Source organism: Chiloscyllium plagiosum, chromosome 7, assembly GCF_004010195.1.
Source record: "Chiloscyllium plagiosum isolate BGI_BamShark_2017 chromosome 7, ASM401019v2, whole genome shotgun sequence".
NCBI classification, from domain to species: domain Eukaryota; kingdom Metazoa; phylum Chordata; class Chondrichthyes; order Orectolobiformes; family Hemiscylliidae; genus Chiloscyllium; species Chiloscyllium plagiosum.
The window spans coordinates 81,319,370-81,341,159 of NC_057716.1; the positions used below are offsets into that span (position 1 = coordinate 81,319,370).

Below are 21,790 nucleotides of genomic sequence, written 5' to 3' on the forward strand. Positions count from 1 at the left end.
TTGTATATACTTTAGATTCAAACTCAAAAATTGCCTACTTAAACATTGGTTTTCAACTGGAACAATCATTTATCTTTTAACTGAATATGATGAGCAGTTAACTAATCATGTCAGCCTAAAAGGTTGTCATTTTTTCAAACATTTGTTTGATAAAGGGATGTAGTGGTGGAAAATATACTTAAACAGACTAGCTAACAAGTATTGCTGTATCTATCTGCCCAAGCCAGGTTGTAACTCATTAAGGAAAATGGTGAATGATGAGATTATGACAAGTTCGTTATTTTGAAGAGATGTGTTCAGTCAGATCATCATTTCCTGTTCTCTCCTCTCACACACAAAAATGCAGAAGTCCACAAAGTATGGATAAAAATGGATTGAATTTCACTGTGGCCTTCAGAACCTTAATGAATGACAAAATGGGTCCTGACCACACTAGACTAGAAATAGGATTAGCTCAGCAATTTTGCTAGAAGCAGGCTGTCTCTGGGCCTGCTGTCCGATTAGGATAAATGGGCTTCTGATGCCGCCAACCAACCAGGAAAGGTGAGCACTGCTAAGTTAGCCAGGAGACCTTAGAGAGATAAATATTATTTTAAAATGCTAGGTGGTGGAGAACAGATAGTTCTGCTGATTGGAGGAGTAGACCTTCCTGGGAGATCATTGGAATTCCTCCCATCTGCCCCCTCAGCTATAGGCTCTGCTGATATTCATCGGCTGATAGAGGAATTCTTCTGAAAAGCCAATAATCTAATGGGGACCTTGCTAATGAAGATCGACTGCCCAACTCTGTGTAGTAGGCAGCCCATTTGCACCCTGGTCCACCAGCTGCTCACTCCTGGAAAACTAGGGATGCAACTTCATTGAGGAGCTTTCCTGATGCAGCTTCCTGCCACTCTACTGACATTTCACCTCTATTTCTGCCATTCAGCAAATATTAGCATTCTGGCCAAAATTTGCATAATCCAGGACCTGGTAAAATATTTTTCAATACAATGTTTCATATCACTTTATCATCCCATACTCTTCTTGTCATACATAGGATTAATGTTAGTTTTGCCTCTTGCATTGCACTGCATCTCTAAGCCCTTCAATAGGTTTCCACCATATAATCATTACTATCTATTCATTATTATTTGCAACAATATACTGCGGGGATTTTCGCAGTCCTATAACAATTATCTATTAATGTGCTACTGATATAAATGATTACATGGGGTCACCTCACACGTAAATTTCAGAAAAGTTATTTTACAATATGTAAATATAGATCTATTAATGAACTTTGTTATTCTTTTCCAGTGCATCAGCTGAAAGGTTAACAAGCTGCTTCCTTCAGAAAATATTAATGAGCAATGGTAACTTGCTACCATGACCTTGGCCAGTCATTTTGTCACCTAACAAAATTTTGCACAATATTGGTGTCATTTTCTGTTTTCATCAAGCAACCTTGTGAATCCAGTCAATCCTGTCTTTCACAACTGACTTTCAGATTAGTAATCACTAATGTGCTAAAGTCAGTGTAACCCTTTCCGTGCCCTGATATCCTGGCAATAACATGACATTGTTGTTTAGGGTAGAGTGAACCTTGGCATTCTGCCTGCAATCTCATTTCTGAGTTAGCAGGTTGTCTGTTCAAGGCCAACTTCAGAATAGAGACGTGAATTCCCACCCACAAAATACTGTGTTGATATTCAGTGTCATCCTTAAAATGATTAAAGTAAGAGCTACATTACTCCCACTATCCCCTTCCCATCACAGTTAACCATTTCTCCTGGCAAGATGCTGGTACTTGTCTATTCAATTCCTCATGTCATAAAGGATCTTTGTTGCATAAATAACCTTCAGCATGATCTGCTGGATGTTAAATCTGTGGAAGAAACAGTTTACCACATGTAGCCCTTGGCATTTAGTGAAAAAGAGATCATTTCCTGTTTAGAGTATTTAACTTGAGATTACCTGGTCAATGTGCGTCTTGAGGACAAGTTAATTTCACATTCAACAAGAATAAAGCAAATAATACCTGCCTCACCTTAATAGCAGATGCCATTTTACATTGTTGTAAATGCTGACATTGTTCAATATCTCTCCTCTGGAGTTGGAATGCAGCAATCACATAAAAAAATCATTTCTTACAACTGGGAAAATAGCTTGGCAACAGTTATGTTCAGTGGTGGTAACCAAGTTATTATTATTTCCAGTTGTTAGCAGTCAACGTTTGGAATTGAAAATGTATCAAAGGAAATACCATGAAATCCAGATTATAAATCAGATTTGTTTATGGATCATAGCCTTACTTTTAGTATTCTTATTTTAGTTATAAAAAATTAACTAATGGTGGGAGTTATACTGGGTGTTTATGTGTGTATATATATATATAAAAATACCATTATTCAAAGAATATTGCCAAAACATATAAATATAGACATTCCAATCTGTTATAAGGCAATTTGGAAGTGGGATGGTACAAAAGCAGCAACTATATAAATTGTTGCAGGTGAAATTCACCAAATGACATGAGTCACAGCTTCAGATGATAGCCTTGATCACTCAGAAATGAAGCTAACATTTGTTTCCATGAATCAGATATTGGTGCGTCAATGGATGGTAAAGACATGCGACAACTTCCTGGACACCAAGCATTGTCATGCATAATCTATTGTTAGTCATTGCCAATGAGCTAAACGTTGTCAACCATAATCACCTTTCATTTCTATAGTTTTCTTCCTTGTGCAATACTGCACCTAGATTATCTAGCTGGAGCCTCTAACTGCTGGCCTTCAGAATTACTGACGTTTGCTAAAGTTGGAAAGCTGTCATCCTGCTTCCTGTTGTGAATGAGGAAGGCAATAGGTTTGGTTGTATCAATTTCATTTTTTATAATATGCCTTCAGACAGCAATTTGTCTGATTTATGCATTGGTGCCATTGGTGCATTGAAATCATCAATCGACATTTCAGCTAAGAACCAATGTGATCTTCATAATCATTGCCAGTTCTTTATGTTTTTTGACCAGTGATAGGATGTGATGTGATACTAGGAAAGCATTTATTACCGGTCCTTGATTGCTTTTCCTGTTTATTTTTACATTGGATGTGGGCATCACTGACAAGGCCTGCATTTGTTGTGCATCTCTAATTGGTCTTGAACTAAATGGTTTACAAGGTCATTTCAGACACCACATTGCTGTGGAGTCCCATTAAGCCAGACCAGGTGGAGATAGCCTATTTCCTTCCCTAAAGGACATTAGTGCATTAGTGAACGAGATGCATTCTTACGGCAATTAATGGTGGCTTCATGGTTGCTATTACTGAAACAAACTCTCAATTCCAAATCTCGATTAATTTACCCTCGATGCTGCCAGCTGCCTGAGTTTCTACATTGCTAGTCCAGTGATATTTTTACTTCATCACCATCCCCACATACCCTTGAGAAGATGGTGGTGAGTTGTGGATGGAGTTTGCCTGAAAATCACTTTGCAGTGTGTAACACAACTAAACCACACACTCCCTTATGAATGAGAGTCTTCACAAGTGTCATTGTTCCCATGGTCATCTTTTTATGCATCTCATTCTGTTAACAAAAATATAAGAATAATAGCAGATGAGGTACTGCAGCTCTTGTACAACCTGACCTGCCTTGCATCTTCAACATTTTTCAAAAGCACAGGTCCAGGGGAAATTCCCATAATCAAACCTTTTGCAGTCTTATTGTGGTCATGGAGGGAAAATGGCAGCAGCACAATGAAGGCCACAGTTTTCTCTAAACTGAAAATTGTGCAATCCTGATATATGCATTTTCAATGAACCTCCTTACATAGCTCAGTCTGAGTGAACCTGGGACTCCATTTTATATTGAAATATAGATGAATCATGTCAGGAATAAATGTATGTTAGGAAATTGCATGTACACCTAATAGCAGAATATCACTTGAAGTTCTTGCCTGTACTTATCAAATACTTCACTGGAAATTCATGGAATGTTTTAAATAAATCACTATCTAACATTACATGTTTCCACTGCTTTTCCTGTTTCAGTTACGCTCACATCATACTCCAAACAGGTATAACTGATCAGAAAAATTAAACTAAAAAATTTCCAGTAGATAAGCACTGACCTGAATGTGTAATCAAAAATAACCTGAACTGTTTAATCATATCTGTATTTGATTCGAATTAGATAAGCTCACCTTTTTTAAAAAAGGCCAAAGAAAGGCTATAATGGACTTCCGTGCATTTGTACTGATGTTTCTCACATACCTCCTGGAGGATATTGCCTTCACAAAGGATGTTGTATGTTGTTAACTTTCAAAATCATAAGTGAAGCCATCATTTTACATTGCTTTTCTTTGAAGAAAAGAAAATCACTTTAAATCTATTCAATCAGGAGTTGTCTGTATTGTTATAAAATACTTAGGAAGTCTGATGCTTGGCAGTCTGATCTGATTTTTACTGTTCTTAAAATTGAGATTCTCCTGAATATTCTGATGTTGCAGGATATATGCCTTAGTTTGAATTCCCCATGTCCACTTGGAATGGAGCACAAGCAGTGTTGAAATATTGGCTGAGTGGCACTCACTGAAACTGCCTATGCTTTTTAACTGGCAAGGTTTAGGCAGCCTGTGAGGTCCTCACCACTCAACCCTTTTTCCCACATGCACACCCACCACCTCCCCTCAACCCCACTCCAAGCAGATGTCTCACTAAAAGTTAAAAAAATGGCAGTTTAATAGGGTTATTAGTCCCCAAACCCAATCAGTTTTTAATCCATAACATGTATGTGTCACTAACCAATATGATTAATGCCTGCTTCCAAGCTGAACTAGCAGGTCATACTTGACAAATCTGTTAGAATTCTTTGAGGAGGTAATGAGCAACTTAGACAAAGACGATCCAGTGGGTGTGATCTATTTAGATTTCTAGAATGCCACACGGGAGACTGCTAAATAATATAAAAGACCATGGTTATCAGGGCAAGGTACTGGCATGGATAAAGGACTGGCTGACTGGAAAAATAGTAGTCATGATTTGGAGATGCCGGTGTTAGACTGGGGTGTACAAACTTAAAAATTGCTCCTTTATCAGGGGGTGACAATCACCTGATGAAGGCGCGACACTCTGAAAGTTAGTGTGCTTTCAATTAAACCTGTTGGACTATAACCTAGTGTTGTGTGATTTTTGACTGGAAAAAGGCAGACAGTAGGGATAAAGGGGCCTTTTTCACTGATGTCAGTCTGTGACTAGCAGAGTTCCACAGAGATCAGTGGGACCACAACTATTCATGTTATAACTTAACGATCTGGACAAAGAAACAGAGGACATTGATGCTAAGTTTGTAGAAGACAAAGAGATAGGAGAAGGGGCAGGTAGTGTTAAGAAAACTGGGAGGCTGCAGAAGGACTTGCACAGGCTTGGAGAATAGGCAAAGAAGTGGCAGATGGAATACGATGTGGGAAAGTGTGAGGTTATGCACTTTGGTGGAAAGAATAGAGCCTCAGACTATTATTTAAATGGGGAAAGGCTTCGAAAATCTAAAGCACTCGATGGAATTTAGAAAGATGAAGGGAGTTCTAATTGAAAATTACAGAATACTGAGAGGCCTCAATAGATGAATGTGGAGTAGATGTTTCCACTCATAGCAGAGACTATGTTCCTAGGACACAGTCTTAGGGTGAAGGGTCAACGCTTTAGAATTGAGATGAGGAATTTCATCAGCCAGAGGATGGTTAATCTGTGGAGACCAAGTCATTGAATGTCTTTAGGACAGAGATAGGTAGGTTCTTGACTGATAAGGGAATCAAGGGTTACAGAGAGAAAGAAGAGAGGTGGTGTTGAGAAACATACCAGCCATGATTGAAAAACAGGGAGACCTGATGGGCTGAATGGCCTAATTCTGCTCTTGTTTCTTACTGTCTCACTGGGAAACCCACTGCCATTGAGCTGCTGAGCTGTAGGAGGCCAATAGTGTAACTTAATTATAAAGGATATTCCTTGGATTTCTAGTTTGTCCTTCCCTTGCTCATTTCCTATTCCCAATTCAGTCTAGGGCTGAAACTCCTGCTGTGCTCACCTCACTCCAAGCTGTTAGCCCAGTGTCACTGACATCAAGATCATCAAATGAGTGTCAGGCCTGGACTGTGAAATAGATTCCATTAATTATGATACTGCAGGTCACAGTGAACTGGAGCATTCTTAAAGTTTGGTCCTCATCCTGAGTTAAAATCAGGGCTCTAATCTCTGACGCTGTGCTGGTACTGAATGTATTTGTTCCCCATCACTTTGTTTTGTTGGTGGAATTCTTATGGTAAAGCCTGTGTCCAATCTCAGGATGTGCAATGATGTAAGTTGACAATTTAATAACGAAATAGGTGTTCAGTCTAGTGATGTAGTTTGTGCTGAATTCTGTCTATTGAGAGATACTGTTCCCAATCTCTGGTAATTTCTTGATGGAGCATATGTAACTGATCACTGGTGAAACATGGGCAAGCAATTCATCCTTATCAACAGCCAAAAGCAATATAAAAAATGAAATTCTCCTTCAATGTGTCCTATCTAATACTCATTACAATGTTGGAAAGAAGAAATAAAGACCTGTATTTATATAATGCTTACCAAGATCTCAGAACGTCTCTTTTGAACAGTAGTCAACTGTGACAGTGGTAGAACAAATATAAAAGCCTTGACTACAATGAAACAGAAATATAACAGGCAATGGATTCAATACTGTCCTACAAGGTGACCTTCTGCCACTATAAGCCTGGCTTATGATACTAAAGTAGCAGCGTTTGTACCCTGATCTCATAGTTTCTTATGTTTTAGCTTATATGTCAATTTCTAGTGATGAGTTATGGATCTAATTTTAATTAGACCAGTCCCATCACAAAAAAATCTGACTTGACTTTACGTATTCTGGCTGCCCTATAAGCCTAGCAATTATTTCATTGGCAGAAGTCCAGAGATCATACCAGCAATTAATGAGCACCCCCGCAGGTCAAGTCACTTCAAATAGATATGTTGGGGCTCTGCCTGTTTCAGGTGCATCTCAGATTAGATAGAGACCCAACAAACAATACCTTTCCTCGATTTATTCAATAGCTGCCCATTCTTCAGAAATAGGCTGGGAAAGGCTACCCTTGTAGGCGTTGTAGAAGTACTACTAAAAATTTGCATTTCATAATCCTTGGAATAGTAAATTTTTTGAAGGTGCATTATCAAACAAAGTTAGACATGTTGAATGAGCAGTTATAAGTTCAGGTGATCAGAAACTCAATTCAGCAGCTACGGTTCATGCAAGGTCTTAAAGGAGGCGAAAGAGTTAGCAATGCTTATAGAGGAAAGTTCAGAGCTTAAGGCTTAGGCTGTCAATGCTGGAGCAGTGAAAATACTGGATGTACAGTTGGCTAAAAGTGGGTCAGGGAGAACATAGGTAACAGGTATACGAGGTTATTGACATTTTTAAAAAAGTATTCATTTGTGGAATGTGGGCATCACTTGCTGGCTAGCATTTATTGCCCATTCCCAGCTGCCCTTGAGAAGGTGATAGTGAGCTGCCTCCTTGAAGCACTGCAGTCCACCTTCTGTGAGTTGACCAAGGGAGAGAATTCCAGGATTTTGACCAAGCAACAGTGACGTAATGGTGATATATTTCCAAGTCAGGAAGCTGAGTGGCTTGGAGAGGAACTCAAAGGTGGAGATGTTCTCATATATCTGCTGCCCTTGTCCTTCTAGATGGAAGTCGCAATGGGTTTGGAATATCCAGTGTGAGGATCTTTGGTGAATTTCTGCACTGCATCTAGTAGATAGTACACACTGCTGCTATTGAGCATTGGTGGTGGAGGAAGTGGATTTCTCTCGATGTAGTGCCAATCAAGCAGGCTGCTTTGTCCTGAATGGTGTGAAGCTTCCTGAGTGTTGATGGGGCTGCACTCATCCAGGTAAGTGGGGACCATTCCAGCACTACTCCTGACTTGTGCGTAATAAATGGTGAACAGGCTTCAGGGTGTCAGGAGGTATGTTATTTGCTGCAGTATTCCTAGCCTGTGACTTGCTGTTGTAGCCACTGTGTATGTGTGCTGAGTCAGTTGAGTTTCTGGTCAATGATAACTCCCAGGATGTTGATAGTGAGGGATTCAGTGATGGTAACACTACTGAATGTCAAGGGATGATGGTTAAATTGTCTCTTATTAATATTAGTGTAACGCGAATGTTACTTGCCACTTGTCTGCCCATGCCTGGATATTATCCAGATCTTGTTGCATTTGGACATGGACTGCTTCAGTATCTGAGGAGTCACAAAGTGTGCTGAACATTGTACAATCATCAGTGAATATTTCTACTTCTGACCTTATGATGGAGGGAAGATCATTGCTGAAGCAGCTGAAGATGGTCAGGCCTAGGACATTACCCTGAGGAACTCCTGCAGAGATGTCCTGAAGCTGAGATGACTGATCTCCTACAATCACTAACATTGTCCTGTATGTCAGGTATGACTCTAGCCACCGGAGAGTCTGCCCCTGGATTCCCATTGATTCCAGTTTTGCCAGGGTTTCTGGATCCCAGGCTTGGTCGAATGCAGCCTTGATGTCAAGGGTTATCACTCTCACCTCACCTCCGAATTTCAGCTGTTTTGTCTATGTTTGAGCCAAGGCTGTGATGAGGTTAGGAGCTGAGTGGTCCTGGTGGAACCCAGACTGGACATCATTGAGTAGATTATTCCTAAGCAGATGCTGCTTGATAGCACTGTTGATGACACCTTCCATCACTTTATTGATGATCAGGAGAAGACTGATGGGGCGGTAATTGGCCAGGTTGGATTTGTCCTGCTTTTTATGTACAGGATATACTTGGGAAATTTTGGAAGTAGAGATACAGGTGGCAGAATTTTAACTGAGTTCAGGTTTTGAAGTGCATGCGAATGCCCAGCCAGGAGAGCATTGGAGAAGTTATGTCTAATGGTTATAATATGAACAATGATGTTTTTAGTAACAGATGAGCTCAACCAGTGGAGAGAGAGGAGATGTTGTGGTGATGGAAGCCACATTTAAAAATGATCAGGGAGCTGTCCTTTGGTGTTCTTCAACATTGCTCCATAAACATATACCACCAAAAATAAAACATAAATAACTGATCATTTATCTCACTGTTGTTTGTTAGATGTTGTGAGCAGTTAATGACCCTGTGTCTACCAATATAACCATTGCAATAGCTCAAAAATAATTGTGTAAGGTACTTTGTAGTGTTTCAACATGATAATGCATTTCACAATTTTTTTTAATCAAAAGCAGCTTATCTGAGTCTTAGCTGATCTGAGTTTTGTAATTTCTAATTCCATGTGTCTATTCCTCCGACTTCCTGTCTGTGTTCTAACCAATATCTTTCTACTCATTTGTTTAGATATTGGCGTCTCAGTTTGTGTTTTTTTATTGTGTATTTAGAGCGTGTACTTCAAACATCAAGATGTCAATGCGTACTTTTCTAATTCCTAGAAAATCCCAATATAATTATTTCCAAGACATGTGGACAAAGATGCCATGCACTCATTGTGAACTGATTGACTAGCAAGTGAGAAACTAAAAATAGTAATTAAGTCATGAGACTGCAGTAAAGGGATTTAAACCCAGGTCCAATGAAGAGGATGAAATGTTGAAATATGTATTGATTTGGTTCAAACTGAGAAATATCAGACAGATTTGCTGTTACACCCATCACCTGATATTTGCTTCTCTTGACTATATTAAAACCAAATATTGGGTGCTACATGCAACATGCAGCCAATCGAATACTGCATGTTTTCTGTTACAGCACAAGATGAATTTCTGCCACTGTATGATGCCACCTTCTGCAGGGGCTCAGAAATGTCCATCTTTTTCCTCAACTGAGGATTAACCACTGCTTGGTTGACAGAGCCCTTAGCCATGTTTGACCCATCTTCCATAATTTGCCCTCACCCCTTCCCTTCCATCTCACCACAATGATAATGTGCCCCAGTCCTCACTTTCCATTCCATCAGGCTCTGCATCCAAAGGATTGTAAGCCACCTTTTTTTGTCACCTCCAGTAGGATGCCACAACCAGACATACATTTCCTTACTCTCTCTTGTCAGAATTCTGCAGAGACTGTTCCCTCCGGAACACTCTAGTACACTCCTCCTCCATTCCAAACACCTCCTCACACTCCCACGCCACTTTCCCATGCAATCACAGAAGGTGGAATAGCAACCCGTTTATCTGCTCCCTTCTCACTATCCAAGGCCTCAGACATACCTTCAAGGTGAAGCAGTGATTTATCTGTACTTCAATCAATCTAAGCTGCTTGCAGACTGTGAGACTGCTTTGCAGAACCCCTGCATTCTGCCCACAAAAATGACCCCAAGCGTCCAGTAGCACATGGGTTCCCATGCCAACATTCCTGTCGCAGAACTGCTGCAGTGTTCCAGCAAGCCTCATCATAAACTCAAAGAACAACATTTCATTTTCCACTTGGGGACCCTGTCACCACAAGGAGTCAATGTCGAGTTCAATGACTTTGGAGCCTGGTTCTGTCTTTCATGTTTTTCAACCACGCCACACCCAGTCCTGTTATGACATAGGTTACTTTTAGCATAGACATCGATTCTCATCTACTCCTAGGCCTATTATCAGATTATATGGGTTGCTTTTGATGCAGCTCATCCATTCTCTCCTTAGCTCTCATTATCATGTATTCAGCTTTTTTTCTGTCCTGGCCTGAAATGCATAATCTCCTTGTTTACCCACCCTTTTCATATCTTTCTCTCTGGGTTCTGGCTCCACCTATCCACTTAGATGTCCCCTTTCTCACCCCTCCCCCAACCTCATCTTCAACATAAATATCACTTTTTCCATGCTGCTGATAGTTCTGATGAAGAGTTGATACATTAACTCTGCTTTCTTCCCACATATGTTGCTAGATCTGCCAGCATCTTTTCATTGTGGAATTGTTAGTTCAGCACCATGGATGAAAGTATCGCAGTTGTTTTTGTTGCTCTACTAAGCCATAAAGACAATCTAAAGGATTACGGCAACATTCAGTTTGCCACGTTATAGTCTGAACTATAAGTGTTTATGGTAGACTTTTCAACATGCTTTAGTTGTCCAGAAATCTCTCCCACAATCATACTATCTGCCATTGTTATCTGTTGGAATGATTCGTAGGTTGAGAGTCAACTTATTTGGCCACATTATGAATGCACCTTCTCCATGCCATCAAGTTCTAGGATAGGACTTGAACCCAAAGCTTCTGGCTCAGATGGAGAAATGCTAACCACTGCATCACAAGCTCCTTTGTTGCCTTCTTGTCAGGACTGTCAAATACAAATTCTTAATTGTGAGCACATGATTAGATTAGATTACCTACAGTGCGGAAACAGGCCCTTCGGCCCAATACGTCCACACTGACCCATTCACCTACTCCCTTCTAATGCACCTATCACTATGGGCAAATTAGCATGCCCAATTCACCTGACCCGCACATCTTTGGACTGTGGGAGGAAACCGGAGCACCTGGAGGAAACCCATGCAGACAAAAGAAGAAAGTGCAAACTCCACGTAGACAGTCGCCGGAGGCTGGAATCGAAGCCAGATCCCTGGTGCTGTGAGGCAGTTGTGCTAACCACTGAGCCACCCATGATCATTACATTCTGCCCATGGGCAATTATATTCACTTGGGTCATTTAACTGATAAAATTAAATATTCTGTGTTAAAAATAAAGAGTCAGTTCTGCTAAAAAAACATAGTAAATTGTGTATGATGCAAGGTTTTAGACTTGGTCTATGTGGTAGTGTCCTAGTCTCAAGAGTCATAAGTTTGTAGGTTTAAGTTTCACTTCAGATACTCAATCACATAATTCAGGCTGACATTGCTGCAGTCTCATCTTTTGGAAGATGTGTTAAGTCAAGACAACATCTGTTTTCTCAGGTAAATCTAAAAGATTCTACAACACTATCACTTTGAAGTGGAGCAAGGGAGTGCTCCCTGGCATTCTAGTCAATGTTTATCCTTCCACCAACACCATGAAGAGAATATGATCTCACCATTATTACAATTCTGCTTGTGAGAACCTATTGTGTAAGTTGGCTACTGTTTCCTATGTTATATGACAGTGACTACAATTCAAAGTTACTTCACAGTCTGTGAAGTGTTTTGGGATGTCCTGGGTTATGGAAGGCTTTACATAATACAAGCTCTTTACTACACAACAAATATAGTACTGTTATGGTCCCAGCTGATTGTAAAGCTACAAGTTAGATTCCAGAGTGAAATCTGACTTGATAGACAATATGGTTTATTTTTCTTTTTGTTTATTATAGTGGTCAATCACTGAACATATTGATAAGAGGCTGTCAGAACTTCACAGAACTCAAAGCTAAAAAGTCAACTCAAAGTAAAACTCAAAGCTCATCGTTCCTCCACATTAGAATCCAAATTGTCAAAAAAGTATACCTGTTATGAATCTTAATCACAGTAACATAATATTTACATGTTGTGGTTCTGTTCGCTGAGCTAGAAATTTGTGTTGCAGACGTTTCGTCCCCTGTCTAGGTGACATCCTCAGTGCTTGGGAGCCTCCTGTGAAGCGCTTCTGTGACTTTTCCTCCGGCATTTATAGTGATTTGTATCTGCCGCTTCCGGTTGTCAGTTCCAGCTGTCCGCTGCAGTGGCCAGTATATTGGGTCCAGGTCAATGTGCTTATTGATTGAATCTGTGGATGAGTGCCATGCCTCTAGGAATTCCCTGGCTGTTCTCTGTTTGGCTTGTCCTATAATAGTAATGTTGTCCCAGTCGAACTCATGTTGCTTGTCACCTGCGTGTGTGGCTACTAAGGATAGCTGGTCATGTCGTTTCGTGGCTAGTTGGTCACAATATACCGGCCACTGCAGCGGACAGCTGGAACTGACAACCGGAAGCGGCAGGTACAAATCACTATAAATGCAGGAGGAAACACCACAGAAGTGCTTCACAGGAGGCTCCCAAGCACTGAGGATGTCACCTAGACAGGGGACGAAACGTCTGCAACACAAATTCCCAGCTCGCCGAACAGAACCACAACAACGAGCACCCGAGCTACAAATCTTCTCCCAAACTTTGAATAATATGTTACTGCTATAACAAGCCTATCATTATGAAATTTCTTACAAATATGACCTCAGTGCTACTGGATGTCACACACATAACTTTATAAGCCTGAGACTTAATACTTCAGACCATTTGGGTTCTAGTTCAACTCAGGTCTTACAAGAGGTCAAAAAATTAATCTTTCTAAAAGCTGTCAATGTGTTCAAGGATTGATGGTATCAGTCCACTTCCCAATACAGTTACATCCACAAGACCATTTATAAAGTTTACAGCAGATATCCCATAAACATTCTCATAGTAAGTCTCAGCATTTGTTTCAAAAGAAGTCAATAGTCCATGATAAAACAGATAATGTAATATTCTTCAGCAGAGTTGGAACCAAATATAACTTGGATTGTCCCCTTAAGGTCACAGGGTGCATGGTTATAAGTAGGCACATTTTAAGGTTAGTTAGAGACAAATGGTTGATTAAGAAATTCATCAAAATATGACAGATTTTTCATGAGGTGACAAAGTGTGACATTTCAAAACATTGATATTTGTATAGCTTTCTGCAATAGAGTGTGAGCTCTTTAAACCAGAACTGTTGGATTAAACAGGATTAATTCATAGGATCATAGGTGCCAGAGGACTGAAGGGTGGCTAATGTTGTGCCTTTATTTAAGAGAGGCTGTAAGGAGACATCTGGGAACTATAAACCGGTGAGTCTGGGTGAATTGTTGGACAGGATTCTAAGAGATAAGATTACAAGCATATAGAGAGGCAAAGATTGAATAGGGATAGTCAACATGGCTTTGTGTATGAGAAATTGTGTCTCACAAACTTGATTGAGATTTTTTAGGTTGTGACCAAAAAGATTGATGAGAGCACAGGGATAGGCATTGTCTATATGGACTTTAATAAAGCCTTTGACAACGTTCTGCACACTAGACTAATTAGTAAAGTTAGATCACATGGGATCTGGGTAAGCTTGCCAATTGGATACAAAATTGGCTTGAAAGTAGGAGACAGAGGATGGTGGTAGAGGGTTGTTTTTTGGACTGGAGGCCTTTGACAAGCTGTGTTTAGCAGGGATTGGTGCTGGGTCCACTTGCATTTGTCATTTATATCAATGATTTGGATGAGAATTTAGGAGGCATGGTTAGTAAGTTAATGGGTGACACCAAAATTGGTGGTATAATTAACAGTGAATAAGGTTAACTAAGATTACAAAGGTATCTTGATCAATTGGGTCAATGGGCTGAGGAGTGGCAGTTGGAGTTTAATTTGGATAAATGCAAGGAATTGCATTTTATAAAACAAAGAAGAGCAGGACTTATACAGTTAATAGTAGGACCTTGGGGAGTGTTGTTGAACAGCGAGACTGAGGAGTTCAGATACCTAGTTCTCTGACAGTTGCATCACAGGTAGACATGATGGGTAAAAAGGCATTTAGCATGCTTGCCCTCATTGCTCAGACTATTGAGTACAAAAGTTGAGATGTTGTGTTGAGGTTGTACAGTAGTTTGGAGTACTGTGTGCGGTTCTGGTCACCCCATTCTAAGAAAGATATTATTAAATTGGAGATGGTTCAGAAAAGATTTACCAGAATGATGTCAGGAATGGAGGGTTTGAGTTATAAGGAGAGGCTGGATAGGCTGGGACCTTTTTCACGACATCATAGGAAGTTGAGAAGTGACCTTACAGAGTTTTATAAAATCATGAGGGGCATTGAGAGGTGAATAACAATTTCAAACCGGGGGGCATATTTTTAAGATGAGAGGAGAAAAATTTAAAGGGCAACTAAGGGGCAACATTTTCACACAGAGGGTAATTCATATGTGGAATGAACTGCCAGAGAAAGTGGTAGATGCAAGTACAGATACAACATTTAAAAGATATTTGGAAACATGCATATTTAGAAAAAGTTTAGAGGGATATGAGCCAACCGCAGGCAAGTGGGCTGTGTTTAGTGTGGGAAACTTGGTTGGCATGGATCAGATTGGACCAAAGGGTCTGTTTCCATGCTGTTTGACTCAGTAACGCATGCTCAGCTCAGGTACCTTATCCAAACCATGCAGAACTGGAAGTGGAGGTTCCAAAGTCTCTAATTTAGAAGGATAAGGAGAGCACAGAATCACAAGTGGTAAACCCTTTGCGTCCTTTGATAAGTTATCCCTGGGTCATTCATCTTGGTGTAAATCATGTGCTAATCTTTCAGCTGTAACAGTGTCACATGAAGCAATTAAACAAAAAGAGGGAAGCAGCACAATTGTTCTTTGAAAGCCTCACGATAAAAAAGAAGCTTGCAATTCCAACCAGCCTGTCAATTTCAGTCCAATGTTAACATCATTACAATCGCTTAAGTAACTATTTCTTTCTACTAATGTTGACATATAATTGCCAGGAGAAAGTGAGGACTGCAGATGCTGGAGATCAGATTCAAAACATGTGGTGCTGGAAAAGCACAGCCAGTCAGGCAGCCAATAGAGTTGCCAGTTAACTGCTCTGGAAAGAAAACAAAGATTGAAAATTCAAGAAATTAGAATACTGTAGTGTACTGTTCTTTCATTTCTTATACTTCAAAAGGTGCTGTTAAAAACTGAAAAAAAGAATAATTTGTTTGAAGGAAATGATGTTGCTTTAAACAGTGAAAACTTCTTTCTTCTCATTCTGAAAAGGAAGCTGAAAATGCTCTCTTTTGGTAATACTAACACTTCATAATACTCAGTGGTGATCCGCTGAAGTAACATCTTTAGAAATAATTGTGTACTTACCATTAGATGCAGTAGTTGGAAGTTCTACAGGAAGCATGAAAATGCTATCTAAAAAACTAGCCTCAGCAGGTTTGTGTAAAAGAACAAAATGATGTGACTGGGTGATTTATAACAAAGAAAGGTATATAGTAAGTGGAATTTTCTACCTAGCTGCAAACCATAATTCATACTGATCTCTTATCAAGATAAAGTACCTTTTCCGTGAATGATCTGTGTGGTTAAATGATTTTGATGAATGCCTGTACATAACAGGTAACTGCTTTACAAACAACTGAGATCAACTAGGCTTACTGGGAGATGAATGGTAAATCACTTTCCATGACTGCATTTAAGCTCTACAACCTCCTTGTCAATGTATAGACTGCTGACCTCAGGTGGAGCTGTTAGGAGAGGATCCTTGGTTATTTACACTCAAAATACGACTGCTGCTTGTAGAGAGAAACAGGCTTTCAGCAACTAAATCTTCCAAATTTATTTTATTCATGTACGAATGAGGGCAACACTGGCTAGGCAGAATTTATTGCCCCATTCCTAATTGCCCACAGGGTGGTTAAGAGTCAACCACGTTGCTGTGGGTCTGGAGTCACATGTAGGCCAGACGAGGTTAGGATGGCAGCTTCCTTCCCTGAAGGATATCAGTGATCCAGATGGGTTTTTCCAACAATCAGCAATGAATTCATTGTTATCATTAGATGCTCAATTCCATATTTTTATTCAATATTCCACTCTCTGCCATGACAGGATTCAAACTCAGGTCCCTAGAGCATTGTCTGGGTCTCTGGATTAACACTCCAGCAATAATACCATTATGACATCACCACCCATTCACACATTAACAGCATTTTATATGTTTGTGATGGTCATTATGATGGTCGTAAGCATGGAAACTTTAAATTTTGCCAAAGTTATTAACACCAGTTTTATCCCCACCAAGCCTCTATATCAGGAAGGGGCCAAATGTAAAAGTGACTTGAAAGGTCTTGAAGGTCATTCCATCAGATTCCCAGAGTAATTTTAGCGTAAATGCATTAAGTTGGCTGACAATTCGGCTGAAAACCAATTAAGAGAAATCCCAGGCTAGTATTGAAATTTCTATGTTAGTTTTGTGGGAGTGGAGTGAGTAATATATAACCCTTCCTATTGAAGCTACTAAGTTGCCAGTAATGTTAGCATCAAACAGCTACTGAGAATACATGTAATATGGTCATTTTCACTCTGATTGAAATGTGAAAGATAATAAAATAATAATTTAATGGGATAAAGGAGTGAATTAAAAATGAACATCCTAATTAAGGGGTTGAAAAGGTGCTGAAGACCTTTAATGTACCATTTTCTGAGGTATGGCCCATTATTCACTTCTATTTATCGTAGATATCATTTTTTTTTATTTAAATGACTTTGGAGATAAAACTTTGGTTGGAGATGGGAGAGAAGTCTCATCAGACAAACAGACAGGTCAAGGATTGTTTGAGGAGGATGTGCTGATACTAGTTTTGAATGGGCCTGATGAAAATAAATGATTTACAATTCCTGAGGGCATGGCAGCTGGAGATGAAGTTGGAAGGTTAAGTTTTAATTAGAATGAGCTGAAGCAATAGGATTGGATATAAACAACAAATGAGCTCAAGGTGGAAAATGAAGGTTTGGTGGAGTAATTGGAGCTATTGGAGTTTTGGACTAGGGTGGATATTTGGGTACTGGCAAGGGGAAGAGAGGAAACAGCAAAGAAAGATAAAAGGATGGGTTCCATCTAAATGAAAAAGAAATCAATATGTTTCTTGCACCTACTGTACACAAGAATGAATGGATAACATTTCTATTGAATAATCACTTCCATAAACACAACTGAGATATTATCGAGAAAGCCCTGCAGCCTGTATACTCTGGAGAAGAGTACCTCTGCATCATTTGTCTTCTCCTTTGGTTTGGCATTGTCCTGTTTACTGCTATCATTTCATCATCTTCTTGCACTATTGCTACCTCAATTATATGGACACATGAGCATTGTGAACTCTTGGTAAAAGCTTCACTGTAAAGAAGAAAATGACTTTTCTGTTTGACATAGCTGAAAGATAGCTTGCAAATTCCTTTCTTAACTACATTGCTGAGAAAAAGGTTTTTCAAGTTGCTTCAGTGAGAGTTGTTCGTCTCAAAATTTGTGGACTTTGAAAGCCAGTGAACATAACCACTTCCTAGTCTGTCAGAATATGAAGATAGCTTTTCTTTTATTCCTACAAGTATTGCTTCAGTAATGTGTAATACTCCACGTAAATGGCAGAATTTCTAAGATAACAGCATTGCTTTTATTCTCCTGTAACACAATACTTTGAATTTGGGGGAGAAGGGTTTTGTGGGGTGTGACGCATAGTTTTCCATCAGCTAACTGAATCAGAATTAGTAGTTATTCTGGTTTGTCTGATTTATGCTAATCTTAAATTTCTTTTGATCATAACGAGGCTGACATTACAATTAAATTTATATCAGCTTCTGTACTGACTGTAGTTTTTGTCCACATATCCTGTGCAGCCCATGTTGCGACATTGCAATATAAAAACGAGCTATGGGGTTAATAGTTAATATGCTGTTATTTCTCTTCACTATGATGTTTCACTCTCATCATGTCTTTCCTTTGTTCCTCTTATTTTTGCAAAAGGGGATATTTCCTTTAAGAAGGTAATTTTAGTTCCTTAGCCCTTTGGTATTGGGGTGGGGGTAGGGTGCACACAACAAGACCAGGGAGGGGGACAGGAAAGGCATGAGTCTGAAATATTTCACACACATGTAGACAAATCTATCAAAATCAGTTACACACAAGTTTCCTAACAGAAAAGGTGTTAGAATAGTCTTACAGTGTAACTATGCCAGATAGTACCAGGAAATGCCAGGCACATCACAAAAATGCTTAGGACATGGGGACCCAATTTTGTTATTTTTAGTATCAACCTGTACTAAGCAGTTAAACTCTTCTTTACGATAATAGACAGCTGCACTCAAGTTTTTATGTGTTAAGTCTATGTACAGTAATGTAGTTGGCAGTCATTTCTCCCATATAGTTCTTTTTAAGACTCAGACTGTGACTAACAGGTTAAAGTCTTATCAAATCTTGCGTCCAATAAACAAATTAAAATGAATGATTCCTGTTGACCATGTTCTCCAAAAGTCTGTACTTTAGACTTTTCTTTTATATTGAAGTGTTACAATAGACTCAGTGTTTTGATTTTAAAGATTCAGAAACATAACTGTGGAAAACTCAGATGGTAATCTGGGTCATGCATGCCTTCTATCATTGTCATGAATGTCTGATATTAAGTGAACAATTGTTTAGTTAAAAGAACTAGGAGTGCATTCCGTTTCTCTGTTACGGTAGTATCTTTACTCAGCTGTCACTGCTGCATATGTCTCAGAATGCAATAAATGTGTCGCAGGGGACCAGCTGAAGAGAGATAACAGTATTCATCCAGTATCTAACTGTGGTCATTTTTCTTCAACAGAATATCACAATTACAGTCAACGTGTTCAGTGTGTGAAGGAATTGGTGAAAAAGCTTCCTAAACCTAACCATGATACCTTGGGAGTTCTCGTTAAACACTTACAAAAGTAAGCAATTAAATATTTCTTTCATGTCTATGTATCCTAACATGCAAGATGCTTTCAACAAACTTAAATTACATTACATTAATTGTAAAATTCACGTATTTTGAGTCTCTTTGAACAACAGAAGAAGATTTCATTGTCTCATTATATATCACCAATATTCTAGTCACACTTTTTTTCACCGGAGCAAAGGAGGTTGAGAGGTGACCTCATAGAGGTTTATAAAATCATAAGGGGTATAGATAGGGATAATGGTAGGTATCTTTTCTCTTAGATGGGGGTTTTCAAGACGAGGGAGCATATTTCTAAGGTGAGGAGAGAAATTTTAAAAAGACATGAGGAAAAATTTTTTTAACACAGCATGTGTTTCACGTATGGAATGAACTTCCTGAGGAAGTGGTGGATGTGGGCACAGTTACAACACTTAAAAGATATTTAGTTAAGTAGATGAAAAGGAAAGGTTTGGAGCGATATGGGCCAGGAGCAAGCAAGTGGGATAATTTTTGTTTGGGATTACGTTTGGCATGGACTGGGTGGACCAAAGTCTCAGTTTCTGTCCTGTATGACTCTATGACTAAGTAGTGAACATAGAAAATGTCCCTGTTATTGTTATGATTAGTTAATACTGAGTAACGAGGGGAAGTCTTCATTCCAATTATTGTAATCAATTACAAATTGCCATGGATAGATACTTAGGTGATAGTCACTGAACGACAGTGATGACAACAAATAACAACTTGAGTTTACACAACCCAGTTAGTACAAAACAACTGTTCCAATATGTTGGTAAATAGGAAGAACAAATGAATACCAAGTCAAAAAAATAGTTTTTAGAAGGAATGGTCAAATGGATGCATTCAGGAGATGCTAGAAGAAGGATAACAAGGTGGACAGGCAGAGAGACTGAGGAAAGGAATTTCAGAGCATGAACACACTTGATGAATGCTTGAATACAGTTGATGATGCAAGTGATGAGGAAATGAACAATAAATCAACATAACAGATAGTTTAGGATTTCGTTTTAGGGTATGAGGGATTAAAGAGATAAGGAAGAGTGAGGTGATAGCTGCATTTAAATGCAAAGGTGAGGATTGTAAAGTAAGGCTTTAGAAAATTATGGAAATCATGGGGTTGATGGGTGAGTAAGTATGGAATAGGATGCAGACAGAGCTACATTGTATGATGGACAGAGGCCGAAGCTATCGAGAATGAGAGTAATCAAGTCTGGAGTAGATAAAGTCACGAATGTAACTTTCAGAAATTCAGAAATTCTGTCGCTGAAACTAATGCACAGCAGTTTATTAATTATCGAAGGCTAAGAAACTAACATTAAAATCCGAAAAGAAATATTCTTCAGTTGTTTTCAAAAAAGACAGACCTTGCCAGTCGATGGCAATTTTTCACATGCTCAGGATTTTCCAAAGTAATTCACAACCAATGAAGAACATGTGTAATGCAACCATTTTGTAATGAGGTCAATGCAGCAATCAAGTCAGATATAGCACATTCCCACAAATGGGAGAAATGATCAGATTGTTGTTTGCTGGTTTTGTTTGAGGGATAAATGATGGCCAGGACATTGCGACAATTTCCCAGCTCTTTGTAAAATATTGCCTCATGATCTGATAAAAATTAGTTTATTGTTTTACCCATCCAAAAATATTGGATTATTTTATTAAAAGTTGAGCCACACATAATCAACCACTAAAAAGAATGATAACACTATTACATATTGCTATTCTGATGCCTTATTAAAAATAATAACTTATAAAAATTCCATGAGTGGAATACAGACATATTTTCAAATTGGCAAATTTATATTGCCCCTCCCACTCTCAATGGATTGTTTTAGACAAGATCTGGATTCAGCTGTGCTGTTAGCATTATCTGTTCAACACATGGCATTGTCCAATGGAACAGTGCATACAGAAAAAAGGAATGCATGATTACTGAAACAATAACATTTAAGGAACAAATTCCAAATACTGAAACTAATAAGGATACCATTAGCTTGAGCAGATGTCAAGCATTTTCTCAGGATAGGCATTAAGTTTCAGCTCTTTTTCTTTTTCTCAGGATTTTGCTCCATTGGCATATATTACACAAGACAGTTAAGATTTAGAATGGATTTAGTTAACCAAACAAATAATCAGGAAGTGACAAAACTACATTTTATATTAATACGATGTAGTCTTATTTGAAGAAATATTCAAGATCAACAACCTTTCAACAGAATATTTTATAGAATTTTTCAATTAATGCTAATTGTTTCATTAAATATCTAGGCTATAATAATCAGTAAATTTGTATCAATAGGTCTACTTATTTGATGAATTCTGTAAGTTGATGATT

The 21,790-nt window shown here is 38.9% G+C and overlaps 1 protein-coding gene and 1 long non-coding RNA gene across 3 annotated transcripts in view; one reads left to right on the top strand and one right to left on the bottom strand.

Annotated features, from left to right (window-relative positions):
- LOC122551728 (rho GTPase-activating protein 15-like) overlaps nt 1-21,790 on the top strand; it is a 737,256-nt gene that overhangs the window by 664,720 nt on the left and 50,746 nt on the right. For both annotated transcript variants that reach the window (XM_043694095.1, XM_043694097.1), the window contains exon 14: nt 19,336-19,441. In XM_043694095.1, coding sequence (XP_043550030.1) covers nt 19,336-19,441 — 106 coding nt within the window. The remainder of the gene's footprint in view (nt 1-19,335; nt 19,442-21,790) is intronic.
- The window catches only part of LOC122551729, a 56,124-nt gene that overhangs the window by 27,048 nt on the left and 7,286 nt on the right, over nt 1-21,790 (bottom strand). The gene's annotated exons all lie outside the window — the stretch shown is intronic.